General features: G+C 57.0%; 10 protein-coding genes across 10 annotated transcripts; 7 read left to right on the forward strand and 3 right to left on the reverse strand.

The window, feature by feature from the left end:
• Nucleotides 1-1,472: 1,472 nt before the first annotated feature.
• Nucleotides 1,473-1,946, forward strand: QBC33DRAFT_511752 (uncharacterized protein; the record flags this gene model as incomplete). The annotated part of the gene is made up of 1 exon (XM_060425863.1): nt 1,473-1,946. The coding sequence occupies one exon, from the start codon at nt 1,473-1,475 to the stop codon at nt 1,944-1,946; it is 474 nt and encodes a 157-aa protein (XP_060287161.1).
• A 451-nt stretch (nt 1,947-2,397) lies between these two features.
• On the reverse strand, nt 2,398-2,793 carry QBC33DRAFT_555447 (uncharacterized protein; the record flags this gene model as incomplete). The annotated part of the gene is made up of 1 exon (XM_060429641.1): nt 2,398-2,793. One exon carries the CDS (start codon nt 2,791-2,793, stop codon nt 2,398-2,400), a length of 396 nt encoding a protein of 131 aa, XP_060287162.1.
• Nucleotides 2,794-5,367: 2,574 nt separating this feature from the next.
• Nucleotides 5,368-8,443, forward strand: QBC33DRAFT_511754 (uncharacterized protein; the record flags this gene model as incomplete). The annotated part of the gene is made up of 3 exons (XM_060425864.1): nt 5,368-7,824; nt 8,212-8,215; nt 8,256-8,443. The coding sequence occupies 3 exons, from the start codon at nt 5,368-5,370 to the stop codon at nt 8,441-8,443; spliced, it is 2,649 nt and encodes an 882-aa protein (XP_060287163.1).
• A 492-nt stretch (nt 8,444-8,935) lies between these two features.
• On the forward strand, nt 8,936-9,382 carry QBC33DRAFT_526281 (uncharacterized protein). The gene has a single exon (XM_060426887.1). The coding sequence runs from the start codon at nt 9,126-9,128 to the stop codon at nt 9,354-9,356; it is 231 nt and encodes a 76-aa protein (XP_060287164.1). The 5' UTR covers nt 8,936-9,125; the 3' UTR covers nt 9,357-9,382.
• Nucleotides 9,383-9,811: 429 nt separating this feature from the next.
• QBC33DRAFT_223381 (uncharacterized protein) lies at nt 9,812-13,626 on the forward strand. Its single transcript, XM_060422792.1, has 3 exons — nt 9,812-11,808; nt 11,874-12,762; nt 12,852-13,626. Exons 1-3 carry the CDS (start codon nt 9,990-9,992, stop codon nt 13,600-13,602), a joined length of 3,459 nt encoding a protein of 1,152 aa, XP_060287165.1. The 5' UTR covers nt 9,812-9,989; the 3' UTR covers nt 13,603-13,626.
• A 1,422-nt stretch (nt 13,627-15,048) lies between these two features.
• Nucleotides 15,049-16,137, forward strand: QBC33DRAFT_597538 (carboxymuconolactone decarboxylase; the record flags this gene model as incomplete). Its single annotated transcript, XM_060431932.1, has 3 exons — nt 15,049-15,555; nt 15,651-15,696; nt 15,764-16,137. The coding sequence occupies 3 exons, from the start codon at nt 15,049-15,051 to the stop codon at nt 15,811-15,813; spliced, it is 603 nt and encodes a 200-aa protein (XP_060287166.1). The 3' UTR covers nt 15,814-16,137.
• A 324-nt stretch (nt 16,138-16,461) lies between these two features.
• On the reverse strand, nt 16,462-17,247 carry QBC33DRAFT_555451 (uncharacterized protein; the record flags this gene model as incomplete). The annotated part of the gene is made up of 1 exon (XM_060429642.1): nt 16,462-17,247. One exon carries the CDS (start codon nt 17,245-17,247, stop codon nt 16,462-16,464), a length of 786 nt encoding a protein of 261 aa, XP_060287167.1.
• Nucleotides 17,248-18,626: 1,379 nt separating this feature from the next.
• Nucleotides 18,627-19,372, forward strand: QBC33DRAFT_526287 (uncharacterized protein). The gene has a single exon (XM_060426888.1). It carries the CDS (start codon nt 18,659-18,661, stop codon nt 19,175-19,177), a length of 519 nt encoding a protein of 172 aa, XP_060287168.1. The 5' UTR covers nt 18,627-18,658; the 3' UTR covers nt 19,178-19,372.
• On the reverse strand, nt 19,300-20,650 carry QBC33DRAFT_223515 (putative glutamate-cysteine ligase). Its single transcript, XM_060422793.1, has 2 exons — nt 20,421-20,650; nt 19,300-20,350 (listed from the first exon to the last, which is right to left on the reverse strand). Exons 1-2 carry the CDS (start codon nt 20,444-20,446, stop codon nt 19,423-19,425), a joined length of 954 nt encoding a protein of 317 aa, XP_060287169.1. The 5' UTR covers nt 20,447-20,650; the 3' UTR covers nt 19,300-19,422.
• A 790-nt stretch (nt 20,651-21,440) lies between these two features.
• Nucleotides 21,441-24,520, forward strand: QBC33DRAFT_575873 (Maf1 regulator-domain-containing protein; the record flags this gene model as incomplete). The annotated part of the gene is made up of 5 exons (XM_060430862.1): nt 21,441-21,451; nt 21,508-21,541; nt 21,611-21,728; nt 21,789-22,063; nt 23,474-24,520. The coding sequence occupies 5 exons, from the start codon at nt 21,441-21,443 to the stop codon at nt 24,518-24,520; spliced, it is 1,485 nt and encodes a 494-aa protein (XP_060287170.1).
• Nucleotides 24,521-26,105: the final 1,585 nt, after the last annotated feature.

Here is a 26,105-nt window from a genome sequence, read left to right on the forward strand (position 1 = left end):
TGGGGAGAGGCGTGGGGATGTGGTGATACAGGCGGCATAACTGACGACTTGGTCGCGTAAGATATGTCCAGTTACAGCCGCGTCGAGCTGAACTGGGGCGCAGGCTAGTTAGTGTTAGGCCCCAAGGCCGGGACTCGGGCGAGCAGGGCCAAGGGTGTGGGTGGTGTTGTCTGACATGACGGGGTGAGAATGGTTCAGCTCATGTGGTGTGGTGTAGAGTAGGAATCCCACATGCTTTGCCAAGCCTCACACAACCATCCTCCCCCCACAACTGCGCCTCACCAACAGAAACTCTGGCCATGTTGGTGTGGCCGCTGGGTGGGCGGCACGGGAAGTGCTTATTTTAGACGCAGCCTGCTTAACTGTTCCCGGGATTAGATTCTAGCTAGATTTGGCGCAAAACAAATCTCAATTCTACTTGTGCCTTTTCTAGACCTCTCCGAAATACCAGGGTCGGATATTCTCTATCTCCAGCTCATACGGCAGAGGGCGTCAGGAGCTTGTCCACTTCGTCTGTTGCGCGGATTGACTCGACAATGGCGGTTACCTTCGTCACCCCGCGCCATGATATTCAGACTGCTTGGGCCTGGGCCACGGCTGGTTGTGGAAAGAGACAAGTACTCGTAGGCTAGGGAGAGCTTACTTACCGTCTCCGACTTCGAGTCCGCCGCGCAGCTCTCTGTGGAAGTCGTGTACGGTCCTGAACGGGCTCCAAACGCCTTTTCCGGAAGCCGTTGGTGCAATGTAGGCCCGTCATCCACGTTGGCTACGCCTGCAGCATTGTCGGGCGGGGTGGGATATTTCGCTGCTCCTCCATCATGGACTTGAGCTGCGCAAGAATGCGGGCATTGGATTCCATAGCCATGCCTTCTTCAATGCAGACATGTTGAGCATGTAGGTACCACGCTGTATTTTGGTAAGAAAGGTAGCTCGTGCTGGGCTGATGAGCTGAACCTGGCCTCGTGGTCGCATGCGTGTCTTGTTTTCTCACCAACAGTTTAGCCATGTGCCTCAACTAACACATTCCGTTGCCGTTCCTCCACGAGAGAATCAACTCATCGGCCGAATATAGCCCCTTAGGGCTGGCCTGCTTACTGTGGCTAAATTTGGCTGAGGTTGTTCCTTTGGCCTGGATATTGCATTGTCGTGACACAGTCAGCCTTTCCACCATCTTCTTGATGGCCTGCTGGTGTGGATGCTGAGCCTCGACAATACGAGGTTGCACCGTGATCGACAATCTCTCCGTGATGGTTGTGTATAAAAAGCACCTGATGGTCTCCGTTTATGATGGTCTGCCTCTTCTCATCAGCATCAGCGGCTTCTCTCTCTGAAAACCACACGAGCTCCTTTAGACCGGCTTCTTGCACTCCTACTTCTTCAGAGGTACCTCTGCTTCCAGCATCATCACTCCAAACCTCCTTAAAAAAGAAGAATACACACCAACCCACCACCAACACCACCACCAACCCAAGATGCAGCTCCCCATCACCATCCTCGCCGCCCTGACGGCCGCCCTCTCCGCCACAGCCACCCCACTCGCCAAGCGCGCCTGCCAGACAACCTACCCGGTCGCCGGCCTCCCGCTGCCCATCTCCGTCTCCCGGACGGCGACGCCGCCGTCGTCGCAGCCGGCGACCGTGTCCTTCTCGATCCCGGCCGGGGCCCGCGGCCCGTGCAGCCTCGTCCTCGCGTTCCCCGCCGGGTACCCGGTCGCGACGACCGGCAGCTCCCAGGTCGACGTCGTGGCGCTCGACGGGCCCGCCGCCGGCGCCGTCGTGGGCACCGTGGCGCTGGCGAGCCTGCCTGGGGAGGCTATCGTGAGGACGGTCAATAGCTTCTCGTGTAGGCCCGAGTTGTCTTTCCGGCTGCAGATTGCGGGGGCGGAGGGGAGCGTTGCGTTCACTGAGGTCGAGGGGGCGGGGCTGTTTGTCACTTATGATTGCTAGGTGGAGATCGGTAGGGAGGTGTTGGTTCATTCGAGGGCATGCGGTTTGGGGAAGGGGGCTTTGGGGCGGGAGTAATTGTTGTACTGAAGGGAAGGATGTTTATCTTGCGGGAACAGACTCGGACCCATGGGTTGCTTTGCTGGTTATTCCCACGGCGTTTATGGCTCAATCTAGCTTTGATTTTCAACTTTCTTCTACCCTGGAATAGAGAGCTGCCGTTATCCGTTCAAACATAAGTAACATGCTCGTTGTAATTGCCATGGGATTTTCCAGGCTGACTTCGTCCATCCCCCTGCATGCTACTCAGATAACCCACTTCTCCGATGCCGATACTGCTCTATCAACCATGCAGTCCAGCCCACGATCTCTCGCAGTGGTGACCGGCATATGGTGCGAGGCCACACTTGCATCTAATACAGAGTCTCCCTTGACGCAATTTGTGCTGCTTTTCTCACATTATATGCTTCACTACTTCGCAGCACCTGGGACATCGTCGCCAGTCCTTGGACTTGGCGAACTTCAGAAGCTGCCCCTCGGCCTCGAGCTCGCGGCGGGCGGCGGGCCGGCACGCGCACGGTCCTGTGTGCGCTGCGATATTGCACGCCCTGCAGGTCCTCGCCTGGCACTCGGGGTAAGTCGCGAGCCCGGGCGACCGATTGCCCATGGGCATGAAGGTGCGACGTGTCGGCACGTAGCAGTACGGCTGGAGCGGGGTCTCGTACTCGACGAGCAACTTGGCGTAGACGCTGAGTTTGCGGGACCGGACGACCTCCTTTGGGATCTCGAGGTCGATGGTGTAGCAGCACCGCAACGGGGAGAAGGGCTTGAGGGCGACCGCCAGCCTCATGCCCCTGCGCAGACAGTCCTAACATTGGTGGTGGCCACATGGCAGTCGGCAGAGATGCCTACGCCTTGTGCAGATCAAGCACTCTGGTTCCGAACTCATCGTTGGCGCTGAGATTGCCGTGGCCATGGCTATGGATCGAAGACGGAATGGGGAGTCGACTGGCACGGAACTAGGATTGTGGGTGGTGGTTTGGAGTTTGAAGATGAGGGCTCTGGAGCGAGGAGACCAGGAAGGTTTGGAGAAAGTCTGCAGCCCCGAAACTATAACGGTACCTCGGACCACGGAGCAGCATGGAACTTGCAGAGTGGTAGCTCAGGGTTCCCTGGAGTAGAGAAAGGCTCGGAATTCCGCGCATGAGATGGGGCGGCAGCCGCAAAAGCACGGAGAGCCCATAAGCAAACAGCAGAAAAATAGGAGCCAAGCCATCATCAGAGGTATATGAGAGCATGTAATGGGGCGCCCATAACAGAGTACTTGCGAAGATATCTGGTGTGTGAAATAAGGATCGAGTGTTAGGCAAGCGAGAAAATCAGGGCAAGCGGCGGCAGCTCCTTAGATGATTGACCCTACTATATCCTTGGCCGGGCCTCTTCTGGTGATAGCCCTAGCCACCCAGCTTGGTGTCACATGCATACCACCCGACTCGCAGTTCAGCCCGACTCGGCATCACTATGGATAGCAAACAGACTGACAGTAGCAGGCAAGGCAAGGAGAGAGATGAGCTCAAGGTGCAGGATAAGCTTTCCTTGCTACTAGCAAGCTTTGACGGTGGGTCAAGTTGATCCGGAGTTTATGACATTCATGAAAGGCCTTCATGAAAATAGATCGCGGCCAATCAACAATACCCGGTTCTCAGACAAGGAAGCAGGCCACCTTCCTCGCTGCTGTAGGGTCAAAACCGAGACTACTCAGTCCAGCCATAGAGCAGGCCATCACTGTTTAATCGCCGCGGTCGTCCTGCCGAATAGCAGCATATCATATCAGACCCACGGTCTGCTTCGGAGGATCAACAGGAGTTCTAGAGGTATAAGCTTAAGAGACAGTGAAGTTCTTTGAAGTAGAGGGATTGGTGATTAGTCACAAGCCGTTGACGGTGTACAACGTAGGTTGGCCAGGATCGGAAATAGCCCTTGTCATTCGCTCAGTGGCTAGAGCCAAGCACATGGATAGGAGGTGTTTCGAAATAAACCCTCTCTCCTATGAGCATGCTGCATGCTGAGGTTGCATCCAAGTGCGGAGTCTGGTTGCGGGAGGAGACTTCCCCCTCCGCGCGCATGGGTTGCGGGGGGGGAATCCGCGCGTGCATTTCGCGGCTCCCTACGGAGATTTCCCACGAGGAATGATGTGAGGGCGGTCGATCATGACTTGCTCGTCAGTTGCGAATCACGCACGCCTGAGCCAGGGACACTCGTCCTCGTCCCGACCTGACTGACACACCCACATTCGCATGACAAACAACTCACTCTCGCGACAACGTGGGCAGCTTCTATCCCGTCGCCTCGCAGGAGAGACCTGCCCTCTCATTTCCCCAGGTTTTCCCATTTTCCCCTGACCTAGAAGCCAGACAGAATTTCCGCCTAAGGGCGCCTGCAAGACCCTTTTATACTGCCAGCTGGCGTCGCAGGGCGGGGGAATCGACCGCGTCAAGTCGCAGAACGTCTGGCGCGCGTTGCGCCACGACAACACGAAACAGACGCGATACAACCCCCCAGCCACATCATTTTCGACACACCAGTGGCCTGCCATTGGCTGTTTGGGCACCAAGTCCCTGCCACCTTCTACCGCGTCGCACCCCACTCTTTATCGACAGCGCTTGTCCTGCAGCTTGCAGCTCATCCCTCCGCAGCTAACAGGCCTCCTGAAATCTTGACTGGCTGCGAACACCTGGCCATGAGACGGTTGCAGACGGCTGCATTGGGGCCATGCGGGAGACCTGCATTGCGGGCCACTCAATCGGCCTGGCGCGGTTCGAGTCCCCCTTCGCGACCGCGAAGACCCTACTTAACCCACCGCTCCCTCCTGCATGCTGCTGCTGCATCGGCTGCCATGAATGAGTCACTCATCGCCAGTCAATCTCGATTTTGGCCGTTGTTGAGCGACGTGATGCGCTAAATCAGAATGGATGGGCAGAGAAGGGGGAGGAGGTCGTGGATGCGAGTCGGCTGGGTATAACTGCCGTCGGCCATCTTTGGATCAGAAATCAATCCAATTCTTCCCTCGTCCCTCCTCGCTCGGCGTCAATGGCCTGTATCTTGTGATCCCACTCGAATTTGACTCGGTATCGTTGTCTCGATAATAAATCTTAAGCTCATGGTCTACCCACTCATCAAGGCCGATTAACCACCTCACCCCTCACCCTCTCTCTGTCTCTCCAATCCGCACCTCCATTTCTCCGAAGTCGCCTCGTTGTTGGCCTGCTTTTGCCCTATTGGCCCATTGTTATCCCAATCTACAGTTATAATCCAGCTGTCTCCTCCCCTGCTGTGAAGAGTCTGAGAAGCATCGGTTCGCAGACCAGACCCTTGAACAAAGACAGCGATCATCTTGGCCGACTCTCAGCGACATGCGACAGCTATGGCGACCGCACCACAAGCATTCTACTGCCTGTGGCAGAACAAATCAATCGCCGACAGACTGTTTGAGCTCCTACCCAAGGAGGATATCTGCTCCCTCAGGGTCGCAAATTCAGCATGCTGCAACCTTGTTACGAAGCGCCTCTTCCTACGAACCAACCTGACTTTCACGGCAAACACATTCACAAAACCTAGTAGGATCCAGGCCTTGACCAGGATCGGACATCACATCGAACACCTAACCTTCCACTTCGCCCACTCTGATGCCACCTTCCTCCCCCCGCTGATCCACCCCTCGACCGGACGTGAGATCTCCTACCTGTACACTCCTCACACATCCATGGCATCCGTCCTAGCCCGGCCCAAGTACGGCAACACGGAGTTGGGCGATATCCTGATGCAGCAGTACCCGCCGCTCTTCCACGCGGCCACAAATGTGCCCAGCTTCATCAATGCGATGAAACACATCCCCAACATGAGGCACCTCACCATCAAGACCCCTGGGCAGCAACCCAAGGAGCGCTACCGGCGCGACGTCGTGGACTATGCGCTCATCAGCCTGCGCATCGCGGTCGAGCGGACACCCCTCGTCAAGCTAACCAAGCTCACCCTCTCCGCCGTCCACCCGTCCGCGTTCAACTACCTACGGCCGTCGCCGGGCTTCGGCCCATCACCGGCCAGCACCCGCCGGTGGCGCCTGATCCGGAAGCTGTACATCTCGGTCGAGGCCTGGGACTTCCACGGCCCGTCTCCGGGACTGGACCACCTCAAAATCATCGATGACTACATCCGCCTCTTCGCGCCGGGGCTGGACAAGTTCGGCTTCACCTGGCTGGGCCGCCGGGGCCCGTGCCCGCTCGCCCTCTCGGCCGACCCGCTGTTCTCGCCCCCGCGCGCCTGCAGGAAGCTGTTCGCCGAGGTGACGTCGCCCATGTCGCCGCTGCCGGCGCGGCCGTCGCGCCGGCCCTTGCACATGCCGCGCCTGCGGTACATGCAGGTGCGCAACGCCGAGATGAACGCGCCGCAGCTGCGCGGCCTCGTCGCCGCCCACGCGGCATCGGTGCGCGAGTTTGATCTCGAGAACGTCGTGCTGTCCGACGGCGGGAGCTGGGACGACGCCCTGGAACCCCTGACGGCTGCCGGGACCGGCGACGTCTGGTCCCGCCGCTCGGTCGGCGGCAGCAGCGCGGGTTTCCGGGCTGTGCCCACCCTGTCGCGCTCTCGGTCTGGCTCGGGCTCTGGTTCAGGCTCTGGCTCCGGCGTGGCGAGCACGCACGAGGATGAACGGCTGCCGGTCTCGTCTGCTGCAGCTGCTGCGGCTAGCAAGGAGCTGTTTGACGTCGACCTCGAGGGCATGGTGTTCGGTGGTGTAAACGACGTCGACGCCTTCGAGGCGGGTGTCCAGGAGTGGGCACGCGGCGTCACCGACGCGGCGCAGCAGCAGGACGACCCGACGCTTCCCGTGGCTGGGACTGCCGACGACGGCGGTCCCGCGGAGGACGCCGAGGCTGTTGCCAAAAAGAAGGCGGTCGTCGGCTTCAGCGCGAAACTGAAGAAGCGCCGCGTCCGCAAGAAGAAGTCTCGGAAGCACCACCGCAAGGACGGGGCCGAATCCGACGCCGCCGCGACGGAGACGGCGGACGAGCGGCGCGGCGGGCGGCGCCACCGCAGCGGGAGCCGGCACAAGCACTCTCGCAGCGACGAGACGCACGACCGCGATCGCAGCCGTCACAGGTCGCGCTCTCGGCACGGCCACCACCACCACCACGACCGTCGGCGACGCCACTCGGAGGAGGAGGAGCCCGAGCTGCCTGACATGCCCGTCACCTTCATCGCGGAGGTGCTCTCCTCGGATGACGAGGCCGCCATCCCCGCCCCGCCGTCGCGCAGGGCCCCCAGTCCCCGCCACTACCCGGACCCGGACGCAAACATCTCGGCACCGATCCTCAACCCGGACCCGCTTCCCGTCCTCCTGCAGCCGACCGTCTACGACCCGTCTTCCGCTGCCAGGACCGTCCAGCCTCAGCCGCAGGCGCCGCTGACAAAGACACCATCCAAGGGGTCCATGGCCTCGTCGTCGTCGTCGTCACTAGCAGCGGCCAGGGCGGCGGCGGCGGCAGAAGAGAGGACCGGCGCGGAGAGCGGGCTCAGCGCGGTGCAGCTGTCGATCGAGGCGGAGCTGCTGGCGGAGGCGGAGGAGGCGGCGGCGCGGTCGTCGGCGCTGCGGCGGGCCAAGGAGACGGTGCTGGCGAAGCTGTCGCGCGAGTTCTGCAAGCGCAGGGCCGCGGCGGGTGCCGGGGGTGTTGGTGGATCGGCCGCCGTGATGGGGCTGCCGGGGATGAACCTTGGGACGGGCGTCGGTTGCGGGGGGGCGGCGGTTGCGGGGCGCGGAGGGGGTTTCGGGAGCCGGTTTGGGTCTGGGTTTCGGGAGGGGCTGTTTGGGAGGAGCGTGGCGCATGTGAGTTCCGTGCAGGCGGATCATCGGAGTATGGAGAGCCAGACGGCGCTGGTTCCGTTGATTTTCAGCCGGTACTGAGGGGGGCCTCCGGCGGTGCTGAGGACTCGGAACGGCGCAAGCGGTGGGGAATGCATTGGCTGGGGTCGGCTATGTTTGCTGGGATCTTGGGGGAAGAAGACCTGGTCTGGTTTTTTACGATTTGTAATGCCATTTTTGTCATCATCCATTATTTCCCCCTTTTCTCTTTTGTTTTATTAACTCATGTGTTTATGATCAATATGAAGCTATCCGAATCTGCTCGTACTGAGCACAAGGCTGAAAATTTGATGCTGTAGTGGCAAGGTGGAATTGCTGCATGACGGTTAGGTAAATAACATGACTGGTTAGGTAAGTAATATGATGGTTAGGTAAATAACCTCCGGCCATCCCAGCAATAAACCAGACAAGTCCCGCCTGGCCGGTTGGCTCCATAAATGACTTGTTCGTCAGCATCACTGTCATTAGCTCGCGGCACGGCAGGCGGACAAAGAGCGCAACTAGGCAGAGACTCTCAGCGACCATCAGGCGAATTCTGGCGGATTCTCAAATCTTGTTCACCTCGATGGCGCAATGGAGCTGAGTAGGAAGTTTTGGCTGCAGAGACGCTGCATTGCACGTACGGATAATTGGTTTCACGCCGCTGCTGATCCTTGCCTTACCGCGCGTTCGTTTTCGTTGGCAGTCCAAGCTTCAGAATCAGCTCCACACTCCTCCCTGCCTCCGCAGCCTCCGCAATTCGCATGGGGACAAGCCCTTTCCTCTCAATAAAACGCTCCGGATTAAACTCTTGCATTTCTTCCGCCTTTTTAGGAGGCATCTGTACGGAGTATGTATAGCATAGCAGGAATCCGTTAACGGCTCACAATCCCCAATGCTTGCTTACCTACACCTACATAAAAGTGCCAGGGGTAGGTACCTACCTACCTACCACGCACCCACAGCTAAAATTGGGGGGGTTTTGAGAGTGGGGCCGCTAGGCTGACCTTCGACATCCACTCATCTTTCTCCTCTCCTTGTCCTGTGGCTCGTGTCCAAAAAGCTTGCTGAGATCCATTGCATGATAGGAAGAGACCTTAGGTGGGCTTATATCCATATAGGTACTTGTCCAAAAGTTGTACCTATTTTGCGGTGCTCCGCATACATGTCCCTGACCTTCACTTTAAACTAATCATGCTCCTCTCAATATGCAGTAATGGCCTAATCCTTGTCGTCTGTTGGGTGGTCTTCAGTGGCGATTGCTTCGCAGAATCCCCATATCCAAGATGTGGTGGATTGTAGCACTAATGCTGTTCCACCCTAGGTTGTTGGTTGAATCGGATTGTTCGAGATTCGCACTCCTGGTTCGGCGGGGCGAAATCCCACCTTTCTTGGCAAAAGGGCGCCCCGCCGGGTCTGGGCCTCGTGTGTTGCCCGGGCCAATCTCACGGATTCAAGCAGACCCGCTGGCGGCTGGACCTTCAGCCGATGCTTTTGGGTGTGGGATTACTAGGTAGTGCCAAAAGTAATAAGCTCGCTGCCAATTCGATCCAATTCGATGTTGCCCCAACCGTCGATCTCTTGTCAAATCCCGTCCGATCGACCTTAGTCTCCAGCTCTTTTTCACCTGAGCTGGGTCGCGATAATCCAACGAACGGATCGCATCGCAAGGGGACACTCTCTCGTCCCAAGGGCAGTCTCTCGTCCCACCGACAAGTCACTGGCCCTTTTCGACCCTCAGCCTCCGCAAACGCCGACAAGTCTAGCCTGCGTGCATCCATGCCTTCAAAATAAGCAATTTCCCGGCGCGCAAGAACTTTGCACGGTCTACACGCAAGGCTGACCACGACCTCGTTCCTGCGTCCGTTCCTGCGTCGACCAGGCTTTAACCTCCGCGTTGACGCCGCCGTGAACGTGACAATTGAAACGAGGTGCCTGCCTCCTTTCAAGAGGCGACTGGAGAGCTGAGCCGTCGGATCCTACCCGCCTGGAACTTTCGCGGCCCCGGCACGCGAACGCAGCACTCCACAGTGGCCTCTTCGACCGTCCAGACCGTCCAGACAGATGCGAAAGAAGCCCCGCCGAGTCCTCTTCCCCAGAATAATGCATATATCGTGTCCCCCGTCGCTGGGACCCCCGCTTACCGTCCGATGAAGATGAGGGTTGCAATCCGCGAGCAGCTTGCGGCCCTCGTGATATTCGCAGTCCTAGTAGCCTTGGCTATCGTCTCGATCCCGACGTGGATATTTGTGCACAACTTTGTCGTCGACGTCGAATCTGACGGGCTCGCCTTGACTGCGTCGCTGAAGGCGGCGAGAATCTCCTCCGAGATAGAATTGGTCCAGACAACCTGCCAGTCCATTGCGTCACGGCTACTAATCCAAAATGGTCTCTCGACTTTCTATGAAGCAGGCGGCGAGGAGCCATTCGTGGAAGCTCACAAGGATCTACAGACTGCCCTCACATCAGGCGGCCTCTCAGGACTACTGCAGGCAAGGCTCTACTCTCGAAACACGACCGGCAACCCTGGGGGCCTCCTCAACGTGACGGGCAGCGGGATTGGGAACCAGACGCTGAACATCCAGCTTCCCTACCTGACCCCGGATGGAGTCAGGGCCAACCTCAGCGATACCTCGTACGGATACCCGCCCATGCTCTACCCCAACATCACGTACCAGGACCTGGGATATGCGAATCCTTCCATGCCCGACACGCCTGCTTTCGCTGCGAACGCCTTCCCCGACGTCCGGCTGAGCAACAATGGCGGCCTCCTCCTGGGTCCCCTGGTGATCAACGAGTCATACGCCTTGATATCCATCACCATTCCCATCAGGTCCAACAAAATACGCGAGTTCATCCTCGGGTATATGACATTGGTCGCGTCTGCCGAGTCGTTGGTCAGCATTCAGATGTCCCGCGAGGGGCTGGGCAACACGGGCATGGTGCTCATGATAAGCTCCATCAACCCCTTCAACCGCTTCAATTCCTCCTTATCTGTGAGCAATGGCTCATATACCCCTCCCCTGGAACCCTTTGCGAATTCCGATGTGCGCTTCGTCCTTCCCCCCGTCCCGGCCCCTGGCCAGCCGGACCGGCATACGTCGCATAGCTTTGGCTCGGGCGACTTCTACGACAACTTCCCCCTCAAGGACTACCCGGCCGCTTTGAAAGTCTTTTACGCCAACAACTCCAAAGTAAACAACGCCACATCGACGCTGTCCACCAAGAACGAGCAAGGCAAGTCGGTAGCTGTTGGCGTGGCACGTCCACAGACAACCCTCGTTAGCTGGGCCGTGATCGTAGAGCAAGACAAGAAGGAGGCCTACGCGCCAATCTCAAAGCTGAGGAAGATCCTGCTTGGCTGCGTGTTTGGCACCGCCGGGCTCATCTTGGTTCTCATCATCCCTTGCGCCCACCTGAGCGTCTTGCCGATTCGGAAGCTAAAGGCGGCGACGGAAAAGTCAATCGCTCCTCCAGGATACGAGACCGAGTACGGGGACGATTATGACGATGAGGACCCAAGCTCTGGTGGCACTGTGTCCCACGCATCGGAAAAGGGCTTCTTTGGGAAGATCAAGCGGCGGATAAGGAAACGGAAAGCGAGGGCGAGAATGGAGCAAGACGGGGACTCTCATCGCCGGGTATTCAAGATACCCGGGAGAGTCGACGATCGGAAGCATTTCATCACCGATGAGCTGACAGAGCTGACCCAGACGTTCAACGAGATGACCGAGGAATTGTTTAAGCAGTACACGTCACTGGACCAGAAGGTTGCCGAGAGGACTAAGGAGTTGGAAATCAGCAAGAAGGCCGCAGAGGCGGCGAACGAGAGCAAAACGCTGTTCATCGCCAACATTTCGCACGAGCTTAAGACGCCGCTCAACGGCATCATGGGCATGTGCGCCGTCTGCATGGAAGAGGATGACATTGTCCGGATAAAACAGTCTCTCAAGACTCTCTACAAATCAGGTATGCTGCATAAACGCGTGGGTGATGAGGGGATGGGTGATGAAGTACTAAACTGACTGATGCAGGTGACCTCCTCCTCCACCTCCTCGAGGACCTCCTCAGCTTCTCGAAGAACCAGATAGGCCAGCAGATCAGTCTCGAGGAGAAGGAGTTCCGACTGGGCGATATTAGGTCGCAGATGGTGTCCATCTTCGACAAGCAGGTGCGGGAGCACGATATCACCTTCACCGTCAGCTTCGTCGGTGCCGAGAATACCGATTCGAATCCGGGGCCCGACAGGACTAGCATGGATAGGAGGCTGCCAGCACTGGGACCCCCAGGAGCAGGTCGACTAAAGGACATGTGTCTCTGGGGCGACCAGCACCGGATTCTCCAAGTTATCATCAACTTGGTGAGCAACAGTCTCAAGTTTACACCGGCGGGAGGCAAGGTCCAGCTCAGGATACGATGCCTCGGGGAAATCGAGCAACCGAGTGATGAGAGCAGGTCATCGTCGTTTTCCAAGAGCGGTTCAAATAGAGGAGGCCGCTCTCGTCACAGGGTGGGATCCGGATCCACGCACTCGGGTAGCTCGAAGGCGCAAACAACATCAGTGACGCCTGTCAAGGGAGGTACGGCGCTCTCGATCAACCCCCTGGATCCGAAGGCCACGCCGCAGGTGCACATTTGGGAGAGGTCACCGACGCCTCCACCAGTCAGTGCCAAGCCCTTCATGTTCGAGTTCGAGGTCGAGGACTCGGGTCCCGGTATCGCCGAGCACATGCATGACAAGATCTTCGAGCCGTTTGTACAGGGTGATCCGGGGCTGAGCAAGAAGTTCGGCGGCACTGGTCTTGGTCTGAGTATCTGCTCGCAACTGGCCAAATTGATGGGAGGATCGATCACCCTCAAGAGCGTCGTTGGCGTGGGCACTACCTTCAAAATGCAGATTCCTCTGAAATACGTGAGGGACCGGTGAGTCTCCCCCACAACTACCCCACCCCCCCTTTTCCCCCGCCACGCTGCACGCGAGTAAGGTAGCTAACCATCCTTCCTTCATTCAGCGCGTCGAGCACTGCGTCGAGCAGCATGACCTCCCGGCCTCCAAGCATAGGGTCTGCGGATGGTGATGGTCAGGGCAACTCACTGGCCAAGGCTTCGGCTGATCAAAAGTCTGCCCCCGTCATGGATAAACGACCGCGTCTCATCGGCTTAAGTCAACCGTTCTTCGCTTCGAACCCCAGTCCGGTACTGAGCAAGGAAGATCAGATGGCTGCCATAAACAGGGCAATAGCCAATAAGAGCGACGGCAAGCTCCGCGTCTTAGTCGCCGATGATAACTCGACCAACATCGAAGTTGTCAGCAAGATGCTCAAGCTCGAGGATGTGTACGATGTCACTATTGCGACGGACGGCCAGGAAGCATATGACCTGGTGAAGGCGAACATGGAGAAGAACCAACGTTTCGACGTCATCTTCATGGACATTCAAATGCCAAACTTGGATGGCTTGCAGTCGACCCGCCTCATCCGCAAGATGGGCTACTCGGCGCCCATCGTCGCTCTCACGGCCTTCTCCGAGGAGAGCAACGTCAAGGAGTGCATAGAGTCGGGAATGGACGAGTTCCTGGCTAAGCCCATACGACGTCCGGCGCTGAAGCAGGTGCTGAAGAAGTTCGCGACGATACCCGAGGAGCCCGAGACGGCAAGCCTGACGAGGAAGACGACGCCGGATAGCGCGGAGGGTCGGGATAAGCAACCAGGCTTGGTGGGGTTGACCGAAGCCAATGGCGACGGAAAAGCACCGAACAGTTGATGATGCCTACCAATGGAATGTTGTGCGAGGAATTTGGTATTACCACACTCACATATTGCACCATCTACTTTGGGAACACATCTCTTCGTCACAGAGGAGCATCCTCGGCGACAGAACCCTCGGTACCGTGCGTTCAGTGGGTTGTGCTCCGTTCCGGCTTCCATGGCTATCTCTTTCGAACTGCCGACTGTCAACCGTGACGGTCTCACCGGGAACAACTTTCCTCAGTCCCCCGAATCGTGAAAGAATAGGCAATGTCAGCGATATATTTGTTATGGTGCGGCGTGTCAGGCGTTTCACACGGACCGTAACCATCACCCCGAGGGCAGGCGTTAATCTTGTTTGGGGCAGTCAGCAATATACAAGGTGTTGGGGGTTATAAAATATTTCGAGCGAGTTTGTCCTTATCCTTTTCTATCTATTTTCTATTTATCTATCTATTCATATATTTTTGTACCCTTTGTCTCGTTTCTTGGAAAGCACACTGCAGGAAGAGCATGCTCTTGTTGTCAATCTGACTTGTATACTTTTTCATGATACGGGAGTCCACATGACAGGATGCCAGTCCTGCTTGGAAAAGGAGAATACAGCTTAATTGATACCGATCCCAGTCTGGAGGGGGTAACCTTAGAAGGCCTATGGCCAAGGAGATGGTTGTTGGGGAGGAAGAGTGGGAGCGCTGTTGGACTCTAGAGCAACGAGGCAGGCCGAGGGCTGATATAGACGACCAAGCGTTTGAGAGTAGCTTGAGAGGTAGAAGCAAGTGAGAAGCTTTGAGCGGGTTGAGGAGTCCTGATTTACAGCTGTTTCTCTCGTGCTTCAGTGGCTCATCGGAACATGTGGACTCTTCTTCAGCGCGGCTTCTGTGAAATGGCAGTTGGTTGTCTTCAGAAATCCTGATTGTGGTTCTACGCTGGAATCGGGCTGATCTGTAGCCTCATTTCTGCCGCAATACGTGTAGCTTCTAGAACTGCCTTCCTATCAATGCTCTGCTGGGTGAGTGGAAACCAATCCAGAGAAAACCAAGTACAAAAAGGTCTTTCCTAAGTCACATCATCCCGAGCAAGTCCAGCCTTTCTCCGGCTCCAAGTTTTCGTCTGTTTCTTCATTTACCGAGGCCCACTCCCGCCCCCTCCCCCTCCCAGATCCACCCGACTGGAGCGGCGCCGGGGCAATCCGCCATCGGACCGGGGTGCTTGCCCGGACAACACCGAAATTCATCCCGCCCTCACTTCTTTTCTTTCTATTCAGAGAACGGTTCCCTTTCCTTCTTCTCCCGATCCTCGACTATATACGCTTTTCCTCTCCTCAGCTCCGTGTCAGTTTACGGATACCCCAAGATTTCAAGAACATCTCACTCTCCCCGCACCATTTCATTACATCACCCCCACCACCACCCCACCCCAAGAAGCCAAAGAGCTCCAGTTAGGAAAAACCAAAACAAAAATGCGCATCCCCTACGTCCCCGACCCCCCCCCGACAGCCTCGCCGGAGGAGGCCGCGACCGTGGCGCGGATCCGGGCCCGGCGCGCGCCGCGCCCCCTGCAGCCGCTGGACCTGGCGCTCCTGCACAGCCCCGCGGTGGCGGACGGGTGGAACTCGTTCCTGGGCGCGGTGCGGACGCGCGCGTCGCTGGCGGCCGACCTGCGCGAGCTGGCCGTGTCGCGCGTCGCGGCCGTCAACCGCGCGTGGTACGAGTGGGCCCACCACGCGCCGCTGGCGGTCGCGGCGGGCGTGGACGAGGGCCTGGTGTACGGGCCCGGGGGGGTGGTCGGGAGGGAGGGACCGTTGGAGTTGGGGGATGGGGAGGCGAGTGAGGGGTTCAGTGAGAGGCAGTGGGCTGTGCTGGTTTATGCGGATGAGATGACGCGGAATGTGCAGGTGCGGGAGGAGACGTTTGCGAGGCTCAAGGGGCTGTTTAGTGAGAAGGAGGTGGTGGAGATTACGGCTACGGTGAGGCATACTCCGCTCCGGATGAACTGGTGGATATGGCTGGCGAGAGCATCGCGGCGATAGAACTCCCTGTGCTAACCTCGTGGTGGAAACAGGTTGCGTGCTACAACTGCGTGAGCCGATTCCTCGTTGCCTTGGATGGTATGTATCCCCCCCTGCTTTCACATCGCTCTACTCGAGGACAACAAGATGGCTAATGGTTCTATAGTTGGCGAGAAGAACGGACTCGGTCCGGATGCGGCAATGGCGGCGCACTGAGTCAGATAGCCATCAGAATGCTTGATCAGGCTTCTCTAGTTCGTTCAATAATTACATCTGGCTGACTATATCTTCAAAATATTTGCACATGGAAAAGCTCTGTAGATTGAATCAAGCCATGAACTCTTTCTTATGCTAAGGTGCTGATGCAGTGTAAACCCCATGTCCGTCTAGCACATGATAAGGCCCCAGGAAACTGTCCTGAGCGGTGAGGTGTCTAACAGAAGGCAGAAATGTGCAGTGTGATACCCTAGGAAACATGTAATATCCGCAGCAATGGGAATATTGTGGGTGATGAACAGGGTGATGCAGAACCGAAAGGCAATAATGCCATGAAATTAGGGGTATCGAAATGTGAAGTGACCAGAACTCCGCCAGATACTGACTGCTAGGTAAATGCTCCAAATCTTGAATGCTTTATCACTCGTCCCTCATCTTCTCATCAAGCATAAAAACTCCCGGATCAGCTCGCAGTCGTAGAAGTCATATATGACATAAGCTCGTCAGGACGCCATCGTCAGGAAGCTGTCAAACTCCCAAAGTGATCAATGGAAACACGTCCAACCAAATACAGTGCCTCGTGATTGTCGTACGCGGGTTTAAATATTCCCGCGACGAGGGATAGACGCCAAATACCGTCCGTCGTTCTTACGGGGTTCGCGACATGGCCGTCTCGATGCTCGCATGCCGCTTGTGTAGCAAGGGACTCCTCTGAAGCTCCTTAACGACGCCCGCCCAGCCCACCCTGTGCGGTGTCTCAACGGAATCCCCGTGCCCAATCGCCAGGGTCGTCAGCCGTCGCAACGGGGGTTTCTCCCTGATGATGCCGTCGGTCAGGGACTGCGAAAGGTGTCCGGGCTCGCGGCGGGCCGCGGCGGCCTTCTCCGGATCCTTCGGGGTGGCCTGCTGCTGCTGCTGCTGCTGCTGCTGCTGCTGCTGCTTGGCTGCCGCCTCTGTGGCCGTGCCTGCGACGATTCCCATATAGATGACCAGGAAGCGCATCCTCAGCAGGTCCAGCCGGCGCAGCCGCTCCTCCAGCTCGACTCTCTTGCCCGCCCAGAGTATCCTGGCCGCGGTCCGCAGGCGGCCACCCTCGTCGCTGCTTCCGTCGTCGCCGTCGGCGCCATCGCCGCCGCCCACCAGCAGATCGTTGAGCCCCTCCCTCAGGTCGTCGCCGCCCTTCTGGATCTCGCGGAGGAGGCGGCCGAGGCGGAGCTTGTCCTCCAGGCGGGGCACCTTTGCGACGTCGCGGTCGTAGGACTCGTTCTCGGCGACGGAGGAGTCGACGGCGTCGATGAAGCTCGAGATCTCGCGCGGGGCAGCGAGGTATGCCGTTGCGTAGCGCGAGGCTATCTGCGAGAGGACGGCGAGGGAGAGGAGAAGGGCGGTGAGGGACAGGAGCAGGATCCACTGGCTGGTGGAGGAGTTGGTCATGGCGGTGTGATTGCTATAACATTTGGAGAGAAAAGCAATGAGGGTTCAGGATAAGCAATCGTCACTGAACTCATATCCTCAGTCGCCCCAGCAAAATGGTTGTGAGGACATGTGTTATGGGAGGCAAAAGTGATGACGAAGGTGATATGAGAGAGGTTGTGGGTGGGTACAAGCGCCGTGGTTTGTGGTGTTAGACCCCTGGAGCACCTTCCTCCCACCGCCACGGCGTTAATTGGTCACTTGGCCATGTGAAAGTTGGCTGCATGTCTCGCTTTCGCCTAATCTGGAAGGCAAGAAGCATATAAAAGGACTTAGAGGAGAGGATGCCTCCGCGTGTAGAGGCAGTTTGCTCCACTCGCAGGGCTATGTTATACATGCCGTCAAGTGTGGAGGGATGCTCTTCCGGCGGCTTGTAAATTCCTCATTCTAGCTTTCCATCTCATCAGAGTAAGTATTGGAGGTCTTCGTCGCTGATCTTGTCTGCGAGGGAAGGAATAAGTCTTTGCCTCCTCTGCATCTGAGCAGCAAAGTCGTCTCTCTCCCTCAGTTGCTACCGTTGGCAAGGCTTAGCCACAAGAGCGTTTTCTTGTGTTATCCTGTAAAGTGGCGATTTTATTCAGACTCTGGTGCTTGTTAGCATTGCCAACCAGCCCTCGGCACTAAAACCTGGGTGAGGTGGAAGAGAGGAGAAATGGAGGAAGCTGAGGAGAGAGAACGGGACAGGAGGGGATGCTTTTATGCTTTCTGAGGCTGCTGCTGGCCATCGTGCCGTTGGGCACTGCTGCACGCATTATCTCCCGCTCGATATAGGCCGATAGGCATCCCGTCTGCAGACGGTCCCGTCGTTACGAAGCATAACCCGATCTCAGTGGACGGCAGCTGGCACGTCCCGCCAAATACAGCGCTCTTTTTGCGGAGCTTGCGCAAAGCATCATACTGCGCAGCACATTATCTGCATATACAACGTCCAATCGGGCTCCTACCTGGCACCAATAAAAGTGCATATTCAATACTCACTTTTTGCTGAGAAGCGCATCCAACAAAATACCAATCATCCCCCAGCAAATCTCTTTGCCCCAAATCTCACGAAAGCGAAGCAGCCAAAATGAAAAAAACCATGGCGGCAGAACCGCAGTTCCCCCCACCAAAGGTCCTCACCTACCCCGCGTCGACCCCGCCGACGCTGATAACGCAGGGGGCCGAGGGCCGGCTATACAGGACGACGTACCTCGAGACGCCCGGGCGCCCCGCGGCGCTCAAGCACCGGCCCGCCAAAGCGTACCGACACCCGACCCTCGACGCCCGGCTGACGCGGGCGCGGATCCTGGCCGAGGCGCGCGTGCTGGCCCGGTGCCGGCGCGAGGGCGTCGCCGTCCCCGCCGTCTACGCCCTCGACGAGGCCGCCGGCTGGATGATGATGGAGTGGATCGAGGGCGTGCCCGTCAGGGCCGCCATCAACGAGTGGCTCGGGGAGCGGCCCGGGGCCGGGGGAGCCGGGGTCGAGCCCGCGGCGGTTGAGAGCGCGAGGGACCAGGCGCCGCTGGTGGGCCTGATGAGGCGGATAGGGACTGCCATAGGGAGGATGCACCACGTGTCGATTGTCCACGGGGACCTTACGACTAGCAACATGATGCTGCGGCCGTGGGTGGGAGACGGGGCAGACGGGCATACTGCTACGGGAGACGGGATCTTGGATGGCGATATCGTCCTCATCGACTTTGGCCTCGCGACACAGACTACATCGGAGGAGGACCGGGCCGTCGATTTATATGTCCTCGAGAGGGCCTTTGGAAGCACACACCCGAGAGCGGAGAGTCTGTTTAACGAGGTGCTCCTCGCTTACAAGGAGACGTTCAAGCAGGCCGGGCCGGTGCTGAGGAGGCTAGAAGACGTGCGGATGCGAGGCCGGAAGAGGAGCATGATTGGTTGATGCTGGGAAGATACCCAAGAGTAGTGGCGTGTATTGCGTAATGCTTGGATCTCTGCTACCGATGATGTCGAACATGCCTGCTATGGAAACATAACGCGAAACTGGGACTGGTTACCGAGTGCAGCAATAGCGGCGCTCGGCCGTGAACCTGGCGTGAAGGAAATCGTGGTATCAAAGGGGACAGAATAGTGCAGTAACCAAAAACTCCATGTCCATCTCTAGATAACGATGAAGCATCTCTCGCTTCACTGTTTCAGCTCAGCCGCGGCAAAGTATCCCTTGTTCTCAATGACCCCTCTATCTCGGACGACCGCCGTATATTTGATGACCCACTGGGGGGCCAGATTGCCTTGCAAGCCCCCAGTCCCCGTGCCTGGGTCGGCGAGGACCCCGGCGCCCTGGATGCCCTGGCCTAGAAGTTCTCGCAGGGTGCCTTTCGGGAGGATATCTGTGCAATCGCCGTGGACCAGCAACTCGATGCCCTGCTCCTTTGCCAACTTGACAAGCGGAGGCGGGACATTGCAGCAGTTCTTGATGTTGATCTGGTCGACGGTCGGCCGGACTTGCACGCGTTTGAGAAGCGTGGCCAACTTGTCGCTGCCAAACTCGGCGATGCCTAGGTTCTTGACTAAGCCCTGCCGATGGAGATCCTCGACGGCCGACCAGGTCGCGTACTCTCCCTCGTCGTCCCCCTGCTCCGCATTCTTCTTGTCGGCCTCCCATTCGCAGTCGCCGTCAAAGGACATGCCCGGGTAGGACACGATGAGCAGGCTAACACTGGGGACACGCAGCTCCTTCAGGGTAAGGTCGAGCGCCTCCCGGGCGTGTTGTGCGCGCTCCGAGGCCGGCGCATTTGTGAGGAAGAACAGCTTCACGGTGATGTCGTACTGCGACGGCTCCTCCTGCAGCCCCGCGGCATCCCAGTCTATGCGCGGCACGTACAGGGTCTGCCCCTCCTGCGCGGTCCACAGGGACACCGGGGGCTTTTCCAAGTGCCTGACGTTCCCGTTCCCGTTCCCATTTACGGCTGTTCCATTACCATTCAGGCCGTCCAGAGCGGCGTAGTCCTGCTGGGCGGCGATGAAGTTGCTCCTGAGCGAGTTGGTGAGTTCTAGATTTGACCGGTAAGAGCCGGGTTTGCGGATGATGGAGGGGCCGCCCGAGACGATGTTGCTAATCACGCAATTAGCTTTCAACCTGATGTCAACGGCAGGACCGCCGCATGAGGGGTCAGAGTGCGTACCCGGTGGACAGGATTAACTTGGACATGGCGCCCGGATGGGATGTTGGACTGAGGGAGGTAATTGCTCTCTGGTATCGGTACAAAACAGGCAATTTCTGCTCTGGAGCAGTCTAATAAACTCCGACGAGACGAAGTTAATAAGTGCCGCCCGATCGCTCCTCACTGTGGGGTTGAAGCGCGGATTATTAATGGATCGTAGTCGCTCGTTGGAACCCCACTATCAACACTATGCTTCACGTTTGGGAATCAGCCCCGAGTCAAGTGGACTTGGGAGTCGAGGACTTGGGGGTACAAGTAGTAGAAATGGCTTTCCGAACGGTTTCTACCTAGAGGAAGAGCCAGATGTGTGGCTCCCCCAAAAAGGTCAAGACACATGTGGACGGGGATGCGGGATGGGGGGCGAGCGTGGGATTGGGATGAGAAAGTCAGACGGCTTTAGTCATTCTGGTAGCAGATTGCACACGGCATCTTAATTGATCTTGGGGGTAACCTGAATGACCTTCCATAGATGGGTCTGGGGGTGTAGAACAGGTGGGGGGACGAGATGGAGATGGTTAAGGAAGGTATGAGTAGAAAGTCGTTGGACCTGAACATGAATCTACTGCGAGGCACTCACATCTCCTGAAGTTGCATTCAGAAGGGTTTGAGGGCGAGGGGTGCGGTGAAGTTGGGCCAGGAAATGGCAGGGGACCGCCTAATCACAGACCAGGCTAATCAGCCGAGATAAATGACTATTCAGCTCTACTCCACGTACAGGTTCACCCAATCTGTACGGAGTCTACTCCCCCTCCAGAAACACGTGCTATAATGTTGACGCTAAATTGGTCAGTTTTGTCCATATAGCCAATTTATTACAGCTGACTAGGTGCCCAATGCCCCTCCTCATCCAGGGGTTTAATTACTTGGGCCAGAATTCGACAATCGTGGCCAACCCTTCTTTTTGACGGAATATCCCCACCACGTAACTGCAAAGCTTTCCCAACCCGCCCTGTTCCCCTCGTGACCGCTGAAGCCGTCATCATGGCTATCAAGTACGCCCATCTTACCTTGATGTCCAGCGATATTGATGATACTAAAGCTCTCTTAGCTATCTGATCCTCCTTTCACGCCAAGGCAAAGTGGTACGGCATCTGCCTCCCTCGCCTCCACGTTGCTAGAAAAAGACACTGACAGGAAGCTCACCAACGCAGCGCCTAGCGAAATGGTTCACCACCCTATCTCCTAGGGAGAAGGCCAAGATTGTCAAGGACGTATCCCAGCTCGTCTTGGCTCGCCGAACTCGAATGTGCAACTTTCTAGAATACAAGGGCAAGTATCTCTGTGGGCTGCCTGCCAATCTATGGCCCACACCGCTAACGGCATGAGCAGATACAAAGATTGTCTACCGCCGATATGCATCCTTGTTCTTCATCGCCGGCTGCTCCTCCGACGACAACGAGTTGATCACTCTCGAGATCATCCACCGCTACGTCGAACAAATGGACAAATACTATGGCAACGTCTGCGAACTCGATATTATCTTCTCCTTCACGAAAGCCTACTACATCCTAGACGAGCTCCTGCTGGCAGGCGAGCTCCAGGAGAGCAGTAAGAAGAATGTATTAAGATGTATCTCTCAACAGGACTCGCTTGAGGACATGGAGGTAAGCAAGCCGGCCCGGTTGTCTCACTACACTGCTCGGGGTCATCTTCGTATAAACTGCCACCTTTCTCGCTGACACATTTTGCTACTCCCTAGGTCGAGGACGAAGTCACGAAAATAATGTAGCCAACCAAACCTACCTACCTACCTACCTACCTGTTTGCTAGCGACGAATCGATCCCCAGGTCGGACATATCACGGGCGCACTGTTTCGTAGTTTGAGAAACAGCTACCTACCTAGGCACCTAATCCATTGCCACTCTTATTCGGGGCCGGACTCGGAGAACATGGAGAAGGCGCACAAGGAGTCTGGATTTTATTTGAGTGAACAGGCTGCCCTCGAACGATACCCTTACAAGGACGCGGGCCGTGCGGACAAGCTGATGGGTACCTCCCTATGGCGACCTCACGGCAGAGCAGGGAAGGAACGGTGGGCTACATATTCCCATTAGGAAGGAGCAAACTCCATCCTTTGAGCTTTAGACATGGGCATGATGTACCTAGATATTTCTAGATCTGGTTCGCGAAACAGAACCAGATCGCTCCGGATGCGGCCCTCTACGCCGTCCGTGATGACGGAATCTGAGGCAGTCGCAACGTACGTATCCGGAACTGGTGTGAATTGGACCTGAGAGACCTTGATCCAATCCTCCCTACCCACGGGCATGCAGCACAGAATCGAGTCACCATGACCTTTATTTTTCGCCGTGGTTTATCTTTCAGCCCCGCGACCAACCGCAATTGGTGTTCAAGACACGTTTGGTGAGGAACATACTTCCATGGTTGCGCAAAGGTGGAGAAACAGCCGACACCATCCCCGCGCCGATCTCAGCAGACCACGCCAAGAACCTTGGCCCGGGCATTCCAACTTCCTGATTGCCACGGCCACCACCTCCCCTCCTTGCCTCCTTCCTCTGTTACATTTCCAATATCCGTTCATCGCCATCAAACTACTCGACACAAGCAGCCAAAATATTATGCCTACCCCGACCCTGTTTGCATTCTAGGCGCTTTTGGCGTCTGGCTTTGTTCATTACTTGGACTGACAAACAGGCCCGAACCGCCGTGTCCGAATCTGACTGGACAAGACCTGCCGTTCGAACGGGAATCACTCTGACCATTCTCTCCTAATCTTCTCGCATTCGCGCGCGATCGCATGACGCCGTCACCTCCCAAATATCTTCGGAGAACAGAAGCACCTTCAGCGACGCACTTTAGCCATACTCACTGCACCTGTGCCCCTCGACCCAGGCAAACCACGTCATCTACTCAAAACGCCTCATAGCGCATTTAAGGACGGAGATCAAGTCAAGAAAGTCAAGATGAAGGTACGGCCATATGCGCAACATCCCCTTCTCTCTCTATCCTGTGGCAAAATGGGTTGGAGACACAATGGGCTCACGGAAAACAGTTCCTCTCACTCCCCGATTTCGACGTTATCACCAGCGCGCTCAACTTCAACACGCCGGATTGCCATGTCACAGGCGGCTGCGATCTCTACACCACCAAAGCAGCAGGCGGAGATAAGAAACTCTACAAATCCATCGATAAATCACTCGAGTCGCAACATGCCGCGCTACTCAAGTTCGGCGCATCTCTCTCCCCGCCGCAGCGCGACTCGTTGGAAGCGAGCCTCAACCTCAGCCGCTCATCACCATTTGGCCCGCTGTCCGAGGTGTCATCGCGCCGCACCTTCGCCTATCTCATCGCGACACTGAACGCGTCGCATCCGGACTATGACTTCAGTCACATCCTTCGCCCGGCTGACTTCAAGCGCGAGCGTAACCTTCGCCAAGTCATGAACAACCTCGACAGCACTCTGAACAGCGTGCGCCCGAACTCGAGCTTTCTCGATGTCGCCATTGCGCGCAACTCGCCGCCGGGCTTGTCGATGACCCCTGCATGGGGTCCGCAAATGTGGGCCTTGATTGACAAGGAGATGTCGCTCAAGGACTGCAACGTCTTCTCGTACCAACCTGCGGATGATCCTTTTGAAGAAGAAGAAGGCGCAATCTGGTCGCTGCATTACTTTTTCTTCAACAAGGCCCTCAAGCGGGTGTGCTACTTCTACGTCCGCGGCGTCCCCGTCATGAGTCACAGTCCCAGCCTCAGGGCTTCCGCCGTTGGACGAAAGCTCAGCGCCGACTTTTCCTTGTCGTCGAAGCGTCGAGGCCAGGGACTTATGTTCTCCGCCGCCAACAAGAGGGCCAGGTTCTGGCTCGGTGACAGGGCAGGGGAGCGCGTCGCCGTTAGCGACGACGATATGGACGACGACGACGACCTGGAGTGGAATCGTGGTTCTGACGGAGATCTGAAATACCCCGACGATGATGACGACGACGACGAGTCGGAGATCATCGACGAGGGATCCGAGGAGAGCGACGACGACCGCATGCACAGGAGTCCTGTCCGTGGTATGAGCGAGGACATTGCGGCCAGAATGGACATCGAGACCTGAACCCCCTCCTCCCTTCCCCACCGGGCCACGCTTCGAAACTAAGAGATTCCAAGGTTCTCAACAAGTCTTTTATTTCTACAAAGTCATCCCTTACGCCATTACACACCATGGGATTCAATGGCAGTTTCCACACACGTTTTGCTTTTTTTTCTATTTTCTTCAACCTTACCGAACTGGAATTGGTCCGTTTCTTACACTACTACCTCCGCCCCGTTGTTTCAACAGCAGTTCTGCATTTTTTGTTTTCATGCTTTATAGGTACCCCTTCTGCTTCCGGATTGTCTGTATATCTCTTGTACGGGTTATTCCTCTCCGTGCGAAGAGACCCTCCGCTGCGTCAACAGGACTCGGTTGGAGTGTCGGAGTTTGGGGATGAAGGCGGCCCCATCGGGCATACCCTGGTAGCCGGCCAGTCCTGGTGGAAACGGATGAACAAGGGGAACAAGGGAATCACGGCCCGGGATCTGACGGGCAATGATGGGAATGGGATATGGTGATAATTTGGCGTTTGGCTTTGGTTGTTGGCTTCGGGGTTTCAATGGGGATTCAAGGCCGGTGAGAGAGGCTCGTTGGATCGGGAACGGACGGGTCAGGTACCCATATACGGGGGTATCCTGCAGTGAGATACACAAATTCACATACGTAACCGCGTGAACATCGCAGACTCTGAAAGTCCTTGGAAGACTTTGACTACTCCCAGACTGTTCTCAAGTCTAGCGTATTGCATCAGCTATATCACCCCATTAAATCGCTAGTGCATCCAATGTTGGCCATAGAAGCCATCTTGAGGATGGATAATCTGATGCGGCCCAGGTATGGTAAGGGAAGGAAGGGGCAGATCAGCGTCGCCCCATCTCAGCCGACCCTAGTACCTACCGACCTAACATTCCGAGCAGCCTCGAGGCAACGCTTTCAGATATATCAGAACCAATAAATAGGCCATCTGATTCATACAGCAAACGTGGCCGGCATAATTGAATCGGCCGTCTCCCTCTTCTTTTTTTGCTCTTGAGCAAGTCCATAAGTGCTGCCCCACTGACGCTTGTGACTGGAGGGTTTGTCACTCAACAGAAATGACATCCCGTCCCAGACCAAATCAATTCCCAACTTCCATAGCAAGGTACCTGATCACCGGCACATACCTAGGAGAAAAAAACCGGGCAATACATCCAACTCGGCGGGGGCCGGGCAGCCTTTCTTGAAACCAAAAACCCCCTCGGCCTGTTCACGCGTGACACCAGCGATGGCCCCGTCCCCAGCACCCGGCACCGCCACCACCACCACGACCGGGGTCATCCCCGCGCGGCTCGCCTTCCTCGCCATCTATAACCCGAGCCTGGGCGTGACGGACGAGACCATCGACGACCAGATCCTGTATTACTACTCATCCTCTGCGTCTGCCGCCACTGCCAACCCGTCCCCGTCCCCGCGCCACCGCCAACACTCCCGGTCCGGGGAAGGCGACGGCGACGGCGACGGAGGGCGCAACGAGCGGCTCCGGCAGATCGGGCTGGCGCAGGGCATGGTCGAGTTCGGGCGCGGCTTCTCGGGCGGGAGCGCCGTCGACGCCGTCGACACGGAGAGG

Source organism: Phialemonium atrogriseum, assembly GCF_030411735.1.
Source record: "Phialemonium atrogriseum strain 8032-3 unplaced genomic scaffold QBC33scaffold_3, whole genome shotgun sequence".
NCBI classification, from domain to species: Eukaryota; Fungi; Ascomycota; class Sordariomycetes; order Cephalothecales; family Cephalothecaceae; genus Phialemonium; species Phialemonium atrogriseum.

Excerpts from the sequence above, each read along its gene's own strand:
- QBC33DRAFT_526287 (XM_060426888.1), top strand. The coding sequence starts at position 18,659 with ATGATGATGGAGTGGATCGAGGGCGTGCCCGTCAGGGCCGCCATCAAC.
- QBC33DRAFT_526281 (XM_060426887.1), top strand. The coding sequence starts at position 9,126 with ATGTGGTGGATTGTAGCACTAATGCTGTTCCACCCTAGGTTGTTGGTT.
- QBC33DRAFT_223515 (XM_060422793.1), bottom strand. The coding sequence starts at position 20,446 with ATGTCCAAGTTAATCCTGTCCACCGG. Across the intron at positions 20,351-20,420 it reads AAGTTAATCCTGTCCACCGG|CAACATCGTCTCGGGCGGCC; the intron begins GTACGCACTCTG and ends TTGCGTGATTAG.
- QBC33DRAFT_223381 (XM_060422792.1), top strand. The coding sequence starts at position 9,990 with ATGAAGATGAGGGTTGCAATCCGCGAGCAGCTTGCGGCCCTCGTGATA. Across the intron at positions 11,809-11,873 it reads CAAGACTCTCTACAAATCAG|GTGACCTCCTCCTCCACCTC; the intron begins GTATGCTGCATA and ends TGACTGATGCAG. Across the intron at positions 12,763-12,851 it reads CTGAAATACGTGAGGGACCG|CGCGTCGAGCACTGCGTCGA; the intron begins GTGAGTCTCCCC and ends TCCTTCATTCAG.